The sequence below is a fragment of the Aulonocara stuartgranti genome (genome assembly GCF_965226115.1).
Source record: "Aulonocara stuartgranti genome assembly, chromosome: 7".
Classification (NCBI taxonomy): domain Eukaryota; kingdom Metazoa; phylum Chordata; class Actinopteri; order Cichliformes; family Cichlidae; genus Aulonocara; species Aulonocara stuartgranti.
Window position 1 is genome coordinate 34,530,603 of NC_138945.1, and position 20,955 is coordinate 34,551,557.

General features: G+C 38.3%; 1 protein-coding gene across 5 annotated transcripts in view; it reads right to left on the reverse strand.

Annotated features, from left to right (window-relative positions):
* The window catches only part of cacna1bb (calcium channel, voltage-dependent, N type, alpha 1B subunit, b), a 221,529-nt gene that overhangs the window by 24,417 nt on the left and 176,157 nt on the right, over positions 1 to 20,955 (reverse strand). For 3 of the 5 annotated variants that reach the window (XM_082541616.1, XM_082541615.1, XM_082541613.1), the window contains 11 exons: positions 19,641 to 19,801; positions 19,381 to 19,518; positions 17,893 to 18,094; positions 17,244 to 17,408; positions 14,038 to 14,148; positions 12,300 to 12,383; positions 9,847 to 9,963; positions 9,045 to 9,110; positions 5,778 to 5,869; positions 5,504 to 5,654; positions 4,790 to 4,917 (listed from right to left, as the gene is read on the reverse strand). In XM_082541616.1, the coding sequence (XP_082397742.1) occupies positions 4,790 to 4,917; positions 5,504 to 5,654; positions 5,778 to 5,869; positions 9,045 to 9,110; positions 9,847 to 9,963; positions 12,300 to 12,383; positions 14,038 to 14,148; positions 17,244 to 17,408; positions 17,893 to 18,094; positions 19,381 to 19,518; positions 19,641 to 19,801 (1,415 nt within the window). Of the gene's footprint in view, positions 1 to 1,725; positions 1,823 to 4,789; positions 4,918 to 5,503; positions 5,655 to 5,777; positions 5,870 to 9,044; positions 9,111 to 9,846; positions 9,964 to 12,299; positions 12,384 to 14,037; positions 14,149 to 17,243; positions 17,409 to 17,892; positions 18,095 to 19,380; positions 19,519 to 19,640; positions 19,802 to 20,955 lie in introns of all 5 variants that reach the window. The other 2 variants (XM_082541614.1, XM_082541612.1) reach the window with 1 other exon arrangement.

Below are 20,955 nucleotides of genomic sequence, written 5' to 3' on the forward strand. Positions count from 1 at the left end.
TTTAAAGGAATACTCCTTGAAAAAACAATCTGTTTCAAGTAAATATTACTGCCTGTAACAAATTTTTAAAAGGCGAATGTAGAAAGTTTGAAGGCTACTTTACAAAAGCTGCAATGACATTATATTATATTATTTAAATAAATGCAGAAGTACCTGAAGACATTTATAAGAATAGTTTGGTGTACTTCCTTTCTTCTTTTCCACAATTCTGGGTAAGTGTAATATATTATCTATAAATCATAATCTGAAGCGGCCATTACCAGCGGTACAAACAGTTGACAGGGTGTATTTCTGCAGTAGCCAGGGCGCACGTGAAGAGATTTACTAAACTAGTCTTAAAAAATAAACAAGTGTAGTGGAAGAGTTAAGATGTTCTCATACCTAGAGCTGGATTACTCCAGTCTGACTCAGTTGACCCGGCTACTCTGCTGTATCACATGATACATACATTTATGGTTATATAGCTACAGCGTTTAGCTCAAACCTGTAGCATACAGCTGGTAGTTGAGTCAGATCGAGGTCGGGCCACGTTCTCACCATAACAGAATGTCTCTAGAGTGCATTTGGGAGGGGACAGTCCAAGGGTTTTAGTGTTTCTATGGTTTTGATCTGCCTGAGCACAACTATTGTGTTCATGTGTGCACAAATCAACTGAATAGCACCAACTATGAAGATACCAAAGAGTAATGGATAAGCAGCTGTTATGGACTACCAAAATAAATGCATAAATTATTTAAACAGATTTTTAAAAATGATCAAAAAGTAATTAAAAACATTTTCACTAAAAACATTGCCAGCAGTTGCTATTGGTAGCTAAAAGTATGTAAACTGAAAATAAAACATCTTAGCTAAATAATCTTTTACAGATAAAAAAGATTAATTGTTAGATGAGACATGTATAAGATAAACATAAGGTTAAAATAGCTAAATAAGGTTATTAATGAAAAATTGGACATGATTACCTAAAACTATGGATAGAAACTATAGAGATGGAAATTGTTTGCAAATGAGAGATGAATGAAACATTACGTTAAATATATGAATTTAAATAAATAATTGTCACCTAAGCAGAACAGATGGATAGAATAATTGGCTAAAATTATAGTTAACAGTTCAAATTTATTAGCAAGTTGTTAGATAAAGTCTGATAGTTTTTCGTGAGCTTAATGTCATTTATGCAGCCAAGAGTAAATGGGTACTTGAACATTTCAAAATTGATTTTAAATTTGAAATCAACAGTTTTGATGACGTCCAGGGCTCCTTAGGTGCCATGAAACTTAACATCTATGAATGTGTCTGATCTAAAACTTAAAATTTTTCAGTTTCACCTCTTAAGTTGGTGCTTATGAATCAAAAACGAGATGTTCAGTGGAGTATTCCTTTAACATGCACTCTTTTTCTGCATGCTAAGAGACAACAGCAGTAACCAAAGTGGAAACAAAGCACACAATGCTCTCGTTGTCACGCTTCTTTCACTCCTGTGTTTAGAAGCAGGAAAATATCTTAGACATGGCATCTAATGCCTTCCGTTTGAGGCTGACATGCTGCGTTGTTTCCTGCACTCGCCATGGTTACCTGCCGGCTGGTTAGTGGAGGATCGATGAGCATTTGTATGCATGTGTGTTCAGATCATTCTCTGGCACCCCAGTGAATGAGAAGAGACACTGACAGTCTGAAACCATCACAGTCCCTTAAAAAACAAAAGGACTGTGGGGGAGGGCAAACCTTATAAGCCACCCTGCTGGGGCACTTCTTCCCCAGGCCCAGAGGAGGCGAGATAAAATGCAACAATTTGTACATATCCCGATAGCATATTCTCCCGCTGAAAGAGATGAGACATATTCGAGAGGTTAGGTTAAAGGTTATTCCATTTTATCTATTCATATTGATCTATTATCAGTCAGTGGACATTAACGAATAACTGTCAAGAAGAGGCAGTTAGAAGAAAAACAAATACAGCACAGGATCTTCATTGTTCAGTTTGTTTTACACTTCTCTTTTTTATACATCAGTGGATTTTTATTTTTGGGGGGGGAGAATTAAAAATGTGCAATGTGGCATAAATTCTGTAAGCTGCTGGTGCTACAAATTTGTCAGTACAACTATATACACTTATTGGCTGCTTATTAGTTATGATATTCTGTTGTCCAATTTTGGTGAGCCTGTGTGAACTGATAACTGACAGAAGTGGCATCCAGTGTGGTCTACTGCTGCTGTAGCCCATCTCTTCAAGGTTCTCCTGTGTTCCCACCAGGGAAGATCTTCTGCATAACATATATTCTTCATACTGGTTGTGACAAGTGGTTATCTGAGTTACTGTTGCTTTTCTATCAGTTTGACCCAATCTAACCATTCTCTCTGAGCTCTGGCGTCAACAAGCTGTTTTCACCCAGACAACTGCCACTCACTGGATGTTCTCCCTTTCTCAGACCGCTCTCTGCAAAATCTAGAGATGGTTGAGAGAGAAAATTCCAGGAGATCAGCAGTTTCTGAAATACCAGCATTTTTAGCACCAACAACAATGTTCAAATTGACTTATACAGTGGGATGCAAAAGTTTAGGCAACCTTGTTAATAGTCATTATTTTCCTGTATAAATCGTTGGTTGTTACAATACAAAAATATCAGTTAAATATATCATATAGGAGACACACACAGTGATATTTAAGAGGTGAAATGAAGTTTATTGGATTTACAGAAAGTGTGCAATAATTGGTTAAACAAAATCAGGCAGGTGCATAAATTTGGGCACTGTTGTCATTTTATTGATTCCAAAACCTTTAGAACTAATTATTGGAACTCAAATCGGCTTGGTAAGCTCAGTGACCCCTGACCTACATACACAGGTCAATCCAATAATGAGAAAGAGTATTTAAGGGGGTCAATTGTAAGTTTCTCTCCTCTTTTAATTTTTTCTGAAGAGTAGCAACATGGGGTCTCAAAACAACTCTCAAATGACCTGAAGACAAAGATTGTTCACCATCATGGTTTAGGGGAAGGAAAGAAAGCTGTCTCAGAGATTTGGACAAGCCAGCTTCATTCTGGAATAAGGTGCTGTGGACTGATGAAACTAAAATTGAGTTATTTGGGCATACCAAGGGGCGTTATGCATGGAGGAAAACGAACACAGCATTCCAAGAAAAACACCTGCTACCTACAGTAAAATATGGTGGTGGTTCCATGATGCTGTGGGGCTGTGTGGCCAGTGCAGGGACTGGGAATCTTGTCAAAGTTGAGGGACACATGGATTCCACTCAGTATCAGCAGATTCTGGAGACCAATGTCCAGGAATCAGTGACAAAGCTGAAGCTGCGCCGGGGCTGGATCTTTCAACAAGACAAGGACCCGAAACACTGCTCAAAATCCACTAAGGCATTCATGCAGAGGAACAAGTACAATGTTCTGGAATCTCAGTCCCCAGACCTGAATATTATTGAAAATCTGTGGTGTGAGTTAAAGAGAGCTGTCCATGCTCAGAAGCCACCAAACCTGAATGAACTAGAGATGTTTTGTAAAGAGGAATGGTCCAAAATACCTTCAACCACAATCCAGACTCTCATTGGAACTTACAGGAAGCGTTTAGAGGCTGTAATTTCTGCAAAAGGCAGATCTACTAAATATTGATTTCATTTCTTTTTTTGTGGTGCCCAAATTTATGCACCTGCCTGATTTTGTTTAACCAAGTATTGCACACTTTCTGTAAAGCCAATAAACTTAATTTCACTTCTTAAAAATCACTGTGTGTCTCCTGTATGATATATTTAACTGACATTTTTTATTGTAACAACCAACGATTTATACAGGAAAATAATGACTATTAACAAGGTTGCCCAAACTTTTGCATCCCACTGTATCACTTCTCCCGATTCTGATGTTCAGTTTTAATTTCAGGAATTCAGTGAGTATAGATTTTTGTTTTTGTTCAAAAAGTAGTTGAATTGTGTTTTGATAGTGACATGTTTCATTAAAGATGATCATAGTTTTTCAATAAAAATCAAAAGCCTGATTTTAAATTTCCCCCACAAGCTGGACTCTGGACTTCCAACTTGGTTTCACTGTGGAGGGATACAGAATACCGTAACCGGTGGCGAGAGGTGGATCTCACCAATTTTGATAAAAGCTGAAAACAATAAGCCTTAAATGTACTGACATAAAGAGAAGTTGTAGCAGTGGAGAATAAGCTGAATGTTACTGTAGGCACTTCTGAGAGCAGCTCATTTATATTCAAAGGAATAAATAATATTTCCTCCCCCGTAATGTCTGTCAGGTGATGATGATTTCATATTTCTCATCTCTCCTGGAGTCCCGACTCACTGACAAGGCTCCTGTGAAGCTTTCGTTAAAACTTAAGGAGCCTTTCATAATCTGAGACAGATTACTGTCTCACTCAAAACTTTTATAGTGTTTTATTAAAGGTAAACTGCTTCTGGTTGGTGTAAAGAGCAGCGAGGGTCGTGGCATGAACCTGTATTCCCCAACTGGATAGCTAGAAATAGTCTCTCTTCGCACCACAGTGAGAGACTGAGTCGCTTTGGAGCTTATCAGCGAGGAGAGCTGAGTGGACGCCGAGTGGAACTCTGGATTTGCATGCATCAGTCCAACCAAAAGAGGGGATTGTCACCAGCTTCAGCCCAAACTCTGGGCTCAAGCTCAGAGTTATCCAGCTGGGACACAGAAGTCAATCTGAGACTGTTCTGCTTCCTAACTTGGCTTCCTTTCAAATGAAAACCACCTTTACCACTTCCTAACACTGGGGAGTAAAATGTAGCAAAGTCAGAAAAGGCTCCTACCAAGCAGCAGGGTCATACTCTGCCCACACACGTATGAATTCATCAAGGTGATGAGGCCCCAGGATGGAGGCGTCCCTGGTAAGGTACTCAAAATTGTCCATGATGACCGCAACAAAGAGGTTCAACATCTGGTAAATGACATCACAGTAAAGTGAAATAAATTGCATACATGTTGATTAATAGGAACATTGGTATTAATTTAAGCTATTACCTAAACTTTTTTTTTTTTTAAACTGCACAGTACTGTGGTGATTATATAGCCTATGCATTCTTCTTTAAAGGAATGCTTTACACATTCATTAAAAAACACATATTTATATTACTAGATAACATTTTGTTATGCATGCATTTAATTTTATCCATTCTCTGTATAAATTGGAGAGTTCAAAATTAGCTTTGCTACCAACTTTATTGCCTCATATTGGCAACACTACTGGGCTATTAAAGGCAATAATCAGGTCTTATAAAAATGTTCTATGAATGTATTTGTCTGTGTCACTGAATTAGATTTATGAAAAGAGCATAAAAAGCAGTTAAACAGACTGTTATCTACAGGGGTTTGTATCCTCAGCAGCACCTCATTTACATTTAATTCCTATTGTTCTCTTTAACTCGCTGTTACTTGCAGCATTCTTCTGAGACTTTCAGAATAAGAACATTAAACGTCTGGAAAACGTATGTCGATGAAAACACGCAGTAGGACGAGGTATTTACCAGAAAGGAGCAGAGGAAGATGAAGGAGACAAAGTAGAAATAGGCAAAGTCACTGCCACACTCGTCTCCTGCAGTTCCCGAGAGCTTATCGCACGGCCGGTTACTGAGGCATGCTAGCATGATCTCATGCCACGCCTCGCCTGTTGCGCTCCTGAAAGATGCACAAGTAAAGATACAGGAGTGAAAAGTGAATGTGAGTGCTTGAGTTAGTTTGACCCAAAATCATTGGATTATCTGAGCTGCCAGAACTATTAGAGCATGGAAGCAGGGTTACCTGAAGAGAAGGGTCAAGGCCTGGAAAAAGGTCTGGAAGTTGTTGTGGTGGTTTATGGCGTTCTCCTCATTCAGCTCAATGTTACCAAACACCTGCAGCAACAAAGGAGGTGTTATAGATTATGTGAACTGTTTTTAACCCAATAATTTAAATTATAAGAAACCCCTGTAGTACAAACCAAGGTCGTTGAAAAGCATTTTTTCTCAGTCTTACTCTGGTCCTTTATAAAAACCTGTGTTATAATATTAGCTGTAAGAAATATACTTGGTAAGAGATTTATGAATTATAACCCAAAGTCAAACAAACACATGAGGCTTCGGCTGATTTCACAGCAGAAGGCTCAGCTGGATGGAGATTATACATTTCCCGCCCTACACTGAGTTGCTGTGTTCAGACCTGTGACATTGCTATGTAAGACTTACATGTAAAACTATGTCCCTCTCTTTTCCGTATATATAATGCATTATTTATATTAAATGCCCCAGTTGTTGTCACATTGTAGAAATGTTGAAAATGTGTTTCACATTCAATTATAATCTGCCAATAAACAGTATACTTACAATTCCCAGTGTGGACCTTTCTGTCTTTGTTAAGTTTCTTCACTGAATATAATAGGTACTAATGGATGCCATAAACAGTGGTTTATGGATGTAATTTGAATATGAAATATAATTATATTGTGGCCTTGTACAAACTGCTTTTGTAAGCCAATAAAGCTAGAGCTAATTTTCCTTCTTTGTGTATATACGTTATCTGTCATTAACTGTGTAATGTTGCGTGCATTGCAACTACTTATTGCATACATTGTGCAGATACAGGCTTATAATTTATCTCAAGCATTACTCGTTTATGCTATGTCAGCATAGTTTAATGCAAATGTCGTTCCAGGAAACCATTTCTGACCTGAACTGGAACTGAATGGCAGACACAAAGAGAGTAGATAGCTGTCATAACTCATGGTTATCCTGGTGTCAGTCCAATAAAACATCCCAGAGGCCTTTTTAAAATATTTATTTGCCTCTTGGCAAGTCCATCCTGCTGACCTATAAACACCAGCTGCTATACCCAGGAGACCCGTGATAGCAGTCACCTATGCAGGTAGCATCTTGTCCATCCATTTTTTCAGGAAAAACATATTGGAATCCTTTATATCAGCTGCCTCAAAAATAAAGAATAATCCACTCTGAAAACACATTTAGTCTGTGCTTAAGTTTATAATGTAATATCTTTACCAGGACTGTATCAAAAGTGTAGAAAACAGTCATATAGCAATGCCAGACACATTTTTCTTGTGGTTGCTGTACATGACAAAATGCATTAAATTTAAAGAACACAGGAAACATCTGGGAAGGTAGCATTTATCCAGCACAGAAGTTCTGTTAGTCTGCAGTCAACAACGACTATTAATCAATTATATTCAAGCTGCAGCGTCAGTGGCTGAAAAATGAAGTGTCACGCTGAAGTGTTACAAACTGCAGTTCCTTGATGTTCCTTGTGACTGACTTCCACATGCAAGTATTTCAAATCGTCAAACTTTAGAGCAGAAATAAAGAAGCAAAAACTCTGCGTAGTTCCAAACATCTGTCTAGCAGAGATTCATCTGTTCTCTCATGCTAACAGGTTATCTCAGCCCTGCACTGTCATAACACTTACTGTAGCACACACGACATCACTTCATTGCACTGCACTGTTTGCCACACTGTTACACTGAGCCATTTGAATGTCAGCTGGTATTTGCTTTGAACTTTTTGGAACATTTAGGAAGAAAGTTTTTTTATTGTTTCTTCTGCTTCGTTGACTTAGAAATATTCAATTGTTTTATTTTCAGTTAAGAGTCGTTTTAATCTCATCACCTGCATCCACGAGGTTTTTAATAGTGGTTTGAAGCATCAAAAGTGGTCATGTGTCATTCTGTCTGTAAACACGATACCGCGTGTGAAGTTTTGGATGAATTCAGATCAAACTTTGTAGAAGTGTAGAGTGGGGTTAATGACTTACTTGAATGATTTACTGATTGATGATTTATTGGTTAAAAATGGACAAAAAGCTCTTACAAAGTTCTTACAAGCGCGGTGTGTAAAGATTTAAAATATCATGTAACATTTGACCTCTGACCCCTGCTTAGATCAGTCAATAGACTGATCTAAACATCAAAACGATAATAATTCTATATAGAGCTATTTAAAACTGTTTCTTACTGACAGTGTTTTTATAGGGAAATTATAAAAATCACATTCCTATACTATGGCGTCACTGTTTAAATACATAACAATTTCAATGTTTAATGTATAATGTTAAAATAACTAAAAATAAATAAATCAACAGAAAAAAAAAACTATGATTAAATTTTTTTTCCCCTTTATATTTTTTTTATTAAACATTTCAGTGAATTTTAGTAAACAAGGAGATTTACTATATGTCAGGTAGATTAAAATGGCTTTCAACAGAGTAAATAAGAAAAACCTGGAATTTGTACTTTTCTTTTTTTTTACTGCACTAGAAACTTCTGACAGCAAGTTTAAAAGCAGCAAACTAAGCAAAATTAATATCTATAAAATACAACACTTTTCCCTTGAAAGTAAATACTGCTCAGCGAGTGAGCTCTCTTTTTGGAGGTTTGAGCTTTTGGAGTTTTTCATGTTAAAATAATTATACATTTGGTTTTATCAAGCTGCAATGTACTTATTTTAGGTGTTTATCATATGTTTGGTGTGTTTTTAACTGCTGTGACAAAAGGATTTTCCCACTGTGAGATAAACTATTTCTGAAAATTACTTCCTGTGCAGTTAATTACACCAAAAGCCAGTCTAGGAAGTTTGTGGACCTGTTTTAGTGGAGGAAATGCTTTAAATTTGTATTTCACTTATCATTAATTAGATGGTATCTGATTCCCCAATATAGTCTATGAGTGCTAACCAGGCTTGCTGACTGATAAATTCACGCTGGTCTAAATGTAGTCAACTGTGGCTTCAAAAACCAAGATGGCAATGACCATAAAACAAAATGAATCCACTAACCAACGGGTAAATTCCTGGTAGCTACTATACATCCATCTTTTATACAGAGCATTTGGTTAAAATGATGCCAATCACTATACTGGACATCAAATTAAGAGAAATGGTGAAATGCCAGTTAAACACAAGCTAATGTGTAGTCACACCCACTCAGGTCATTCACTGATAGGCTACTGGGAAATCTTCACGTTGCAGAAGGCATATTTCATCGAATCATGAAATTCAGATGTGCTTTATGCACATGATGACTTACCTGCATTCCTATGATGGCGTAGATAAAGAACAGCATGGCAATGAGTAGGCAGACATATGGCAGGGCCTGAAAGCATACACATGAATACAGTCTGAGCACACTCATATACTGCATGGCACCAACAATATCCATTTTATACACACCCAGACACACATGGGGCACAGCGCCTCTTTGATCTCTTCCTCTGTGTTTGTATGCACGTACACACTCATAAATCGGATTCTCTACAGAGCAACAAGCACCCTTCTAACATTTTACAGTATTTATTTAAGAACCCGAGCAACGAACCTGACCTGCTGGGTTGATTCTTTTCAACCAACTATTTATATGGCTGCAAGAAGGCGGCGAACATCTGTTGTAATTAAATAGCCACCTTTTAACACTCTGAAGCTACTGTCCATTTTCATTGGGCTTAAAAGCTCTCACCACTGACATTAAAGCTGCTATAAATTCCCTGTGCTGTGGCCCCAGCGCTCCACATTTAACTCAACTTGTCCCAGGGGATTTAGAGAACAAAACTGGCACGGTGTGAAAATCTAAACTGCTGTCTGCTGAGAGCTATTTTGTTCAATTTGAACAGGAAAAAGCATGCCTAGGCCTGTTTTTTGAGCCCTTTATTCCACTAGTTGTATTGTATGAGATATACTTTCATGCAAGAGCAAATAAATCTGGCTCAGATTGCCAGCCCGTGTGTCTTTCCAAATTTACAGTTTCTTTCTGCAAGTTTACACACTTACCGAGATGCTTCAGACTCTAACTCGGATGTTTATAATGTTTCTATGTTACTCAGTTTTTTCCTTACCTTGAACGACTGAACGAATGTCCACAGCAGGATGCGAATAGTGTAGCCTTGTCGCAGAAGCTTGATGAGACGAGCTGCTCTGAACAGCCTCAGGAAACTCAGGTTGATTTTTTCTTTCTGGGAAAGACAAACAAATGATCTGTTATTATGTAACAGATTTGAGGATATTTTTATTAACAATTTATTAAGCTGGTAGCATACTGCAGTACATTTTTGTAGACGATTTCAGGTTTTTTTGTTTTGTTTTTGCTAGAGGGAAAAAATGCGTACTGAGATTTACAGTAAAACTCTATTTTAATGTTCTCCAAACTAACCATGTACAAGTTGATCTAATAGCAGAAAGAGTAAATAAATAAATAACAATTAGCATCAATAACCTGAAAATCAGTTACAAGGACTAAAAATGCGTGACAGAGTAGCCAAAGTCAAAAGAAGAACTATGAGAGAACTCCAGAAAGGTTGCAAAACTATTGCTCAAAGCCACTTTTAAAACTGACAAGAATGTCTGTCTCCCTGGAAGCAGAATACAAAGAAATGAGGGGTTGCCAAAGACTTTTAACCACTACTCTCTTAGACATCCATCCTATGATCTTTTAGGATAGGTTTCAGTCCTCCTGCAACCCTGAACTGATTAAGCAAGTAAAAAAATGGATACTTGGATGGATCAGTGGGATGATATACTGATAAATCTGATATAATCTAGAAGCAATACAGACAAACTAATATTAACAAGGTTATTATAATAAACTAAAACTGAAATTAAAACTAACTGAAACTAAACTGAATTAAAAACAAACTGTCAAAATAAAATAAAAATAAAAAAATAATTAGAAAGTACAAAACTATATTAGCTCTAATCCTAATTGATCCTTTCGTAGCTCAGAACTGATCCAGCTGAATGAAATGACATTAGCTGAACACAGCATACACAAGGCAGGCCAAGAAGTATAGCTCAACCCAAATCCAAGCACATCAACTGATTTTGTTAAAGCCAAAGCAAATGTACGCTATTTAAGTTACTGCCTACAGTAGCTGCACATCTGAAAACCGCTTTGCAACCCACCTCCACCTTCGCACCTCCTTTTCACACTGAATCAGTTGTTTTGTACAGGGAGCTTTGCTGCTGCTCTCACAGCCTTTGGCTGTATGCACATGGAAGGTCAGAAAGGTGCCAGAAAAACGCCAGGCTGCCAAATATAAATTACTGCTGATGGAAATAACAACGTTCTTTTCACTGTAGTGGATCTGACTGAACTGTACATTTTCACATTAAGGGCTTATGTAACAGTAATTGCCGTAGAAGGTCTGATTACTGTTAAAGCACACATTTCATGCTACATTGGTTTAAAAGGTCTTAATTTATATCATCTCACATTCAAGGTGTAGTTAGACACTTTAAACTAAAGCCGTGGAAGAGAACAGCACACGGTGACGGGGGAACTGACAAAATCAGTGGCCAACAAGGAAAGCCACTTACCGTCTAGAGGTGTCAGATGTGACAGAAGGGGCAGAGTGAGGGCACAGGCGCCAGGAAAGACACAGCAGAAGATGAAAAACAGTGGGGGGAAAAAAGCAGCGAGAGAAACAGAGAAGAAGACTAATGATCACAGGAAGAGAAAGTCACACAAAAGCTGACTTTGCAACACAGAAAGCTAAAGTATCCTGCCTCAGTCCTCAAGCTGCACAAATACTTTGCATCTGCTGTGATTAAAAATATGAAACTAAATGTTCAAGACTGTAAAGTTTAATGTTCAAGTCGTGTGGCTTCCCTTGCTTCATGTATAGATTTTTATGATGTCATGTTTTTTTTCTATGGACTTGTTTGGCTGATTCGAGGACTGAGACTAAGAGTACAGCAAAGCATGACATCCACACTGATGATTTTGAAGCTGGAAAAAAAAATTCTGACATTAAGCAAAAACACATGCAAATTAATGCTACAGCAGCTCAAATTTTAGCGAAAGTCAGAACAGCAACTAAATGAGTAATTGACAGTTGGGAGGAATTGGTGATATTTCGGACTTTCAAACTTTGAACAACAACACCCCCCCCAAAAAAATAAAATAATAATAGAAAATGTGAAATCAGCAGTCTGGGTTGTCAGAGTTTTTGACAGTCCAGGCTGCTTTGGTGGGTATTTTTCATAACTTTTTTTTCTGGCTTTTTATAGACAAAAACATAAAAAAAAATAGAAAATAGATTAATCATAATAACAGTATTTGAACGCTTGCATGCCCAGAGTAAATCACTTCCACTGTAGCAAAATATTAACTTTGATTAGTCCATTATTGTGATAACAGTTTCCCTGATTGGACTAAATCTGCTTCCTGTGTCACAGCATGCTGCTTTGCTGCTTTGCCGTTGTGATCCTACAGCTATGAGCAAGCACTGAATTTTTGTACCCATGTAGGAAGTGACCCATGGGTGCATGCGATGAGAAATGTAACTCTTACATTTATCTCTGTGCACAAAATGTCTGTAATGCTTCCAATCACAGTCACAAAGTCAAACACATTCCAGGGCTCTTTCAGGTAGTTCTAAAAGAAAGAGAAAGAAGAAAAGTGGATGTTATAGTTAACCTTTAAAGATTTTATACAGTGTCTTCGTCATAACTAACTGCTTTTAAAACGCTTTCCACCCTTTCAAGTGTACATTCAAATGAAAAACTGTAGAGCCTTCATTCAAAGGGCTTTACAAGTTGGCTCTTGTTCACATTCACAGTCATAAACTGAGAGTATAACAATATTTACACATGTCATGGAAAACCATAAAACATGAAACTAACTGGGTTGACCTGTCTGGTGAATGTGAATGCGTTTGTGTAGGTGGATGTGTGTGTGTTTGTTTGTGGTGTCATTTGTAAAGTAAATATGGGCACTCCATTCTGATCAGTGTATGCGTATGTTTGTGCTGCGTTATATTTGTGTATATTTATTGTACAAAATGAAAATACCCTGATGCTTAGCACTAATAAGGAGGTATCTGTCCATTGCACTCCATTCAGTTTTTAGATGTAACTGATGACTTACCACACTCTACTCTAAATATGGTCCAAAGGTATAAGATATTAAATTTAGCTTTAATCTAATAATAAAAAATCGGGAGCTCAGGATTATCAAAAGATGTGAACAATTGTAATCCATAACTGAACTTTTAATAGATATGTCAAAGTTGACTATTATATAATTTTCCCTGCTCTAACCACAATAAACCAAGTTCTAATGCCAGTTTAAAAACCTGTTTAATTATAGATTACGTAAATTATTACTATTGAGCTATTCCTTTATTCTTATGTAGTTAATTTAATCTTTTTAATAAACTGACCAGACTGGCAGCACTGTGATTTTCCCAAATTCATACTAAGACATCTAATCCAAGCAGACATTCTATGATCCATTTTCCAGCAACATCCCCCTACACTGCCTCATTTGAACGAGTCTCCTGTGCACGAATATGTGGGCAAATTTTAATACAGATCTAGATATGAAAAAGTTGCAGACACAGATACAAAGTTGAGGCACACAAAAAGTATTCAAATGAGCACACTTCAAAGAATAAAGACTAGCCATCTCCCTGAGCACACAAATCAACTTTATATGTGCCTACATTACACACATTCACACACATAAATGCTAAATGCACATCTTTTGCATAACTTCTGAGGCTCTTCAGACTGGTCAGTCATCCTGTTCCTCGGGGCAGAGGCTGCTGCCAGGTCCTGCAGCTGCTTTTTGAAGAGCTACAGTGGCAGCAGAGCATTTATAATGGCAGATGTGAGTGCAGTCATCTGGGCTTAACAGCTAAACAGGTGGAGGTAAGTGGTGTGTGAGAAAAGCTATTTAATAAATGGGCCTCGCAAATGGAATAGAGCCTAAGATGAAATGCTTCGCTGGAGGCCAGACGGCGCCACATTGAGAGATTTATTTCCTTTGTGCACTCTTCTGTTTATCTCCCTCTTTTGTTTTTTTTGTTAGCTAACTCTTCCTCTTTCTGAAATGAATGCACTTTAAGAAGATCCATACAGTCTTCTTAAAGTGAGACTGTCACTGACTAAAAGATACCTTGAAATCAACTCAACCTTTAGAAGAACCAAATCACTTAACCCTTTAAGTGTAAACTGGAAGATTTCAAAACCATCAACAGCTGCTGGCAGAGTACAGCACAGTATACAGACTTACAAAGACAACTCACCAGTGGATTGAAGGCAATAATTTTGAGGATGCACTCGAGTGTGAAGAGGCCCGTGAAGACGATGTTTAAGTATTTCAGCATGGACTCGTACACATCTGGAGCGCCATAGAACTGAGGGCAGAAGATGAAACACGAAACACTGAATATCTGCTCTTTAATATCTTTAATTATATTAACAATAAATGTGTGTAAAATTGACTCCCGTTATTTATTGCACACTTAATGCATGGATCAGACAGCCTCTGTACATGATACTGAAAACTACAGCTGTAAACGCAACACCAAAACACTGCAGATCCTTTTTATTCATGTTTATTCACTCCTGTTCTGTTCTGGACTGCTTCCACCCACCAGAGACATCTGCATCTGTCAGGTCTGGCTTATTAAATTTTAAACATCTTACATATCAGAAAAGGCTTGTATTGCAACTGCATGTGATTTCACTGACATTGAAATGGGATTGTATGTATCTGCAGAGTTCATGCAAGACTGCCATAAAGACGCCACAATCCTCTTTAGCCATGCATCATAGAGATAAAATAGGACTGCACATGATCAACTATTGCTGCTGCTTGGTTTTGAATATAGAACTCACTGGGAACAAAACGCTTCAGGACTCAACCCATAACAAGATTCTAACCATCTCCTCTATGAGGTCGTGCACCTCTCAAATGCCTTTTTAATCACCCTCTTATGGTCCTGCTCTGTTTATATTTGCTCTATGATATCACCATATAATCAGGATCTTGGGGGGGGGGGGGACATAACTAGGAACAGCTTGTACCCAGAGGATTGACTGTGACATGGCACCAACACTAGCACCTAAGTTTGTCTCCATGGAAATTTTAATTACATTTTTAGTTGACGTTTCCCTCCATGAATCACCACCAGGGCTGGACTGGGACAAAAAATCAGCCTGGGCATTTTGACTAGTGACCGGCTCACCATGGTATTATAGGAAAAGCCATAAAGCCTTTATAATAATAATAATGGATTGGATTTATATAGCGCTTTTCAAAGCACCCAAAGCGCTTTACAATACCACTATTCATTCACTCTCACATTCACACACTGGTGGAGGCAAACTACAGTTGTAGCCACAGCTGCCCTGGGGCAGACTGACAGAAGCGAGGCTGCCATATCGCGCCATCGGCCCCTCTGGCCAACACCAGTAGGCAAGTAGGGTAAAGTGTCTTGCCCAAGGACACAACGACCAGGACAGAGAGCCCAGGGATCGAACCGGCGACCTTCCGGTTACAGATGCGATTCCCAATCCCTGAGCCATGGTCCCTATTCTGGTATTCTGGTATTCTAAACAGTACTTAGCAAAAATATAAAACAACCTAATTTATAAATACATATACCTAACTAATAGGGTTGCCAACTCCCAGCAAAAAAAGAAAAGAAAAAAAATAGGGAACTATTCCCGTACCCTCTGCCTCGATGCTTAATTGACAAAATTGATTTTAATTTAATGCACGTATAAAACAAATGCACAGAAATCTATGATTTTTCTCCAGTAATTAAATAGATTCAACATCTTTCTTCAACAGAATTGCAGACTGCACAGATGGTACCTTCCCAAAGGAAAGAATACTATAACTTACTAGGGTATATACTAGACTTGATATTTACTGAATACAATCATGGATTTCTATACATTTTACATTAGATAAAAACTTTGGTTATAAGATTCAGATAATTATTTATTAAAAGCTAGACATTTTAAATGAGAATAAGAAAGAAAAGTATTTCTTTGTGCCCCCCTCTCCCTGTTAATGCCCTACCTGGCCCCCTGGCAAAACTTTCCGAGACCCGCCCCTGCACAGTTACCAGCTGTCAGCTACGTAGAAAAGGATGCTGGTGTTATTTGTCTCTCAGAAACAGTTCATAGCTTCCCTTCAACTCATCCATGTCACCTAAAAGGTAAACCTGTTTCTCCATCACCTGTTCAGCTCTGATGATTCAGTAAGGACATCTCCTGGTTTCATCTTCATGTTTCCCTCTCACCAGATAACCAAACCGATATCATGACCAGCAGCTTTTACAGCTGTGGCTCCAGCAAACATCAGCTGATACTAGAAATTAATATTAAATAAATTCTAACAACAGCTGATCAAGCTTAAACGTGCTGTGCTGCTGTTGTTTAGCGCGACCTCCGCTGGGTTCCTCCTCCTCGGCTGTAATTGGTCCAGCCCAGAGTCGATCATGACCAACTGGCCAATCCACCACCATTCATTTATACCGTTAAAAAAAGAAAAGAAATAAAACCCCATCGGCCCATAAAAACGAAAAATCACAAGCATCCTCGTGATCTGCCCGATGGCCAGTCCAGCCCTGATCACCACCTCATTGTGGTGGAGGGTTTTGCATGTTCTAGTGAGTCAGCCCTGGTAGGGTCTCCCAAAGCAAAATGGTCCTGGGTGAAGGGCCAGGCAAAGAGTGAAAACACCTGTGATATCCAAAAGATCAAGGAACCATGTCTTGAACATTCAATATTTAGTATTTACTGTTACTTACACTTATCTAGGTTATTGCAATGGTGCTGTGTTTATCGTGTTTCCTCGTTTTGCTTGTTTTCTCTTTTTTGGGGCATCTTTCTCGGCCTTCAGACAATAATTTTGATGGCTAAAGAACCAAACGGGAAAGGCAAAAAAAAAAAGAAAAAGAAAAAGAAAAAAAAGAATGGACATTCCAGACAGGTTTCTGAAAATTACAGCCATGTAGGATGCAGTTACGAGCTTCCCAAAGAGACGACCTTGAAGGTGAACAAGAGCTAAACTTAGGGTTTATCAGGATTCATTGTTAGTTTCCATGGCTCCATAATGGCAGAAAAAAATCATTCAGACCAGATGAGATAACCCGGATTACCTGAATAATTAGAAGACGAGTAAAGGAAATGGATAAAATACAAGCTCTTTTGCCTCAAACTAGAAAGTAATGTAATGTAAAGTGTCAATAGTCAGTTGCTAACAACAGTACGTCTTAATGCCAGACCACAGTTGTTTTCATTATTGCCTTTAAAAGTAAAAGATTGAATGGTCGTTTATAAAAACATCTCCTGTAATCCTTTTTGATATTTCAACAGTCTGTTGTATCAAATTGGGAACTCCATAACTATCGCTGAACCAATGCACCACTTTCTCTGCCTCAGAGGTGTCTAAAGGGAACTGTCACATGCCTCATTAGTGGGAGAAAAAACCGACCTTCATCATCAGCACGACGGTGTTGAGGGCGATCAAAGTCATGATGGCATACTCAAAAGGAGACGACACCACAAATTTCCACATTTTGTACTGGAAGGACTGCTTGTTCTCTGGCATGTATCTCGTCAGCGGCTTGGCATTGATGGCAAAGTCAATACAAGCCCTCTGAGAGTTGAAAAGACAAAACAAAACAGATCGGGTAAGAAAACTCTCTGATGCAACAACTTTATATCTTTCATCAGAGAGAAGAATTCAAAGTTTTTAAAATAAACAACAGCTGGCATACCACTACGGGCTTTTCTAAGTGTTTTGTAATGTTAAAAGAAGATACCACAAATTAAAGTTCTCTGATCACTAGCCAATACATCATAGAAAAAAAACAGCAGGGTTTTCACAAAGTCCCTGTGAAGAAGAGATGAAGGGAGTGAGAAGATAAGCCCTGCTGCTTTCTTTTTAAGAGCAGGGAATTGTCATGTTTAATGTGATTTGCATAGAAGAGACATTTAGAAGAGGATCGGCATGAGTGCTAGTGTCTCTGAAGAAATTACCAGTGTCTTTGTAATTTGTGTTTTCTTCTTCTTCCCAGAACACCCCCCACAAAAAAAGAAAAAAAAAACCCACAATAAAGTGCTTCACTTTCCACTCTCACCTCATTCTTTTCCAATGTACATTCCGACATGGCCTTGTCTCCCTGCTCCTGAAAAGTTATGATAATCAAAGCTACGAATATGTTGACAAAGAAGAAAGGAAACACCACAAAGTAGACCACATAAAAGATAGATGTCTCCATGCGAAAGCCTGGACTGGGGCCCTGGTCCTCATATGTGGCATCCACAGAGTGCTTCAGGACACTAAAAAGAAGGAAAGACTAAAATCATTTTCAAAACTGATGTAGATTTATTCCCAAGTTTTACTAAACAACGCATTTTGAGCAGGTTTTGGTTGCTTGCAGGCCAATGGATCAAAAGAAAAATAACAGAAGAGATTTTCACATTTAAAGATAAAACAGAACCATCTTGAAAAGGATAATATTCTGATTACCCCCAGAAACCTTGAAAAATTGACCAATACCAGCAGAGGCTAAACGCACATCCACATCAACTGAATCAACTGGATGTGGTAACCATAGCAATTGGATATAGTACCCATAGAAAGTCAATGACATTCAGCGACTTTGAGCAACAAAACCTTCCTTCACTTTGAGGCAAGTGATTGAAGTGACTACCAATGAGAAAAATGGTAAATACATTGGAGGTTTACCTAGGCAACTGGAGCTTAGAATATCTGTTATCGGCCGAACATCAGCGCTTCCTATGTCCAACCCTTAAATGTGTGACCCTTTAGTCAGCAGATGAGGTTCCTTCCACGTCTTCTGTTTAATTTATTAATAATATTTCTTTTCTTTTTCTTTTATACATTATCATTTTAGGTTAAGGCTTTTAGGTTAAGAACAAAACGTTATAAGGCTGTGTCTCTATCACTCATATTGCAGTATCTACAGGTGCAATGTACTAGCATAAAACCAATCAAGAGTCCTTCCTTGTGATTATGGTCTTACTGAGCTGTCACAGCTTGTTAGAAAGTCTGTGATTTTCAGCTGTCATGACAAGCTCACTCAGTTTAGCAATCTACTTTTCATTTTCAGGTAAGTACATGAAATGCCAAAAAGCAAACAGGCATCAACGACCTTTGACAGAGACAACGATGAATCTGCTTGTGGTACTTCAGCTCAAGCAAAGGCGTTAACACTTAGACCCCCACGGCAACATTATTTTGCGTTTCTACCTCTAGGCACAGAATGACAGACTGACATCTATGCAATGAAACTTGATTGCATATTAACAGAATGCACAGTAATTACATCTGGGATAAATCAGGTACATTTAAACTGCACAGTACAATCTGGCTCCAGGTGTGATGAGTGCCTTTCAGGATGAATCACCAATGGAAATTTTAACTTGAAAAAGTCACGAATGTTTCCAACACTCAAGCACTTATTGTCAGCTAAAAATGTGAGCAATATTTCTTTCTGCACCAATTAATCAGATTTATTAGTTTCATATCTTTAATGATAAAAAACCACTTGGACCTCCATCTAGGTGCTACTGAAAATGATATGCAGGCTGTCCTGACTTACACTGGCCAGCCCTCTCCAGTGGAGACGGTGAAGAGTGTTAGAAAAGCCCACAGCACGTTATCATAGTGAAACTCATACTTCTTCCACACTCTGGGCTTCGCCGTTACTTCATCCCTGTCGTAGTCCAAAAACTGACCCCTGAAAGCAAGAAGGCAGACAGAATTAGTTGAAAAGATGTGACAAAAAAAGGAGAAAAAAAGTGGAGGAGGAAGATGTAGTTAGAATAGACAACAGTAATAAAAACAGTAATATAAACGTACCTGCAGTCTTTCTCCAGGGTCTTGGACTCGTCACTGCAGTAGAAAAATTTCCCCTTAAAGAGCTGAACAGCAATCACAGCGAAGATGAACATGAAGAGGATGTAGACGATGAGGATGTTGAGGACGTTCTTCAGAGAGTTTACAACGCAGTCGAATACAGCCTGAGAAACACACACACAAGCACACACACACAGAACTGTAAAGTTCTTGACTAATCAGGCCTGTCACATCTAAAGACCTCACAGTACCTTATTATCCTAACAGAGTGCTTTGCTCTCAGGCTCAAGGCCTACTTGTGACTCCTAGAGTATTTGAAAGTAGAATGGGAGGCAGAGCCTTCAGCTTTCAGGCCCCTTATTATGGAACCAGCTCCCAGTTTGCATTCGGACAACCTCGAGACAACTTTCAAGCTTTCCTTTCTGACAAAGCATATTATTAGGGCTCTTTTCACTCTCTGTGTGTTTTACGTTGTATGGCTGCCTCTGTGAGAGGTTTCTTCCTGTTAAAAGGGAGTTTTTCCTTCCCACTGTTGTCAAGTGCTTGCTCATAGGGAGTCATGTGATTGTTGCGATTTCATTCTAACATTGTAGGGTCTTTACAGCATAATGCATGCAGTTTTTTTTAAATTGATACTATATAAAGAGAATAGAATAGAAATTAAACTAATTGGATTGAATTAATAGTAAGGTATTTATGTGTATCTTCCCGACTGTAACCTCCAGTCATCACAAAAGTGGCAAGCAACATGCAGTACCTCTCATGGCCACTTGAGGCTGCCTCCGAAAGACAGTCAGTGCACAGAGACTCTGTTAAAATGCCCGACTTTAAAGGAACAATACATGTTTACAGGCTGATTCTAAAAAACTGTTTTTATTTCTATATTTTATTTACTCCTTCATGAAACAATTTAAATTTTATAAATATTTAAAGTTGTGCTATTTTTGGCTTAACCACAAGGGGTCGCCACAGGGGTAAGGTTGCATCAGGAAGGACACCTGGTATAAAAACCCTGTGTGGTGAACCCTTGTGAATAAGGAAGCAGCTGAAACATTATTTTACAGTTCAAAATGATGCATTATTAGAGATGTAGCAGCTTTGACGGGCAGGTTGGTGCAGAAACGGGGACGATACAGTTGCTAGCTGTCTGCTAGACATCACCTAAACAAATTCACACTACTGGGATGACATTTCAATTCTGTTTGTAATGCTGACATATTCACTTTAAACAAAGACTATATTCATAAACCAACGATTTCTATTAGATGGCTTTGTTTCTGAATGAAAAGCTGTTGTAGTCTCACTAGTAATCTGGATC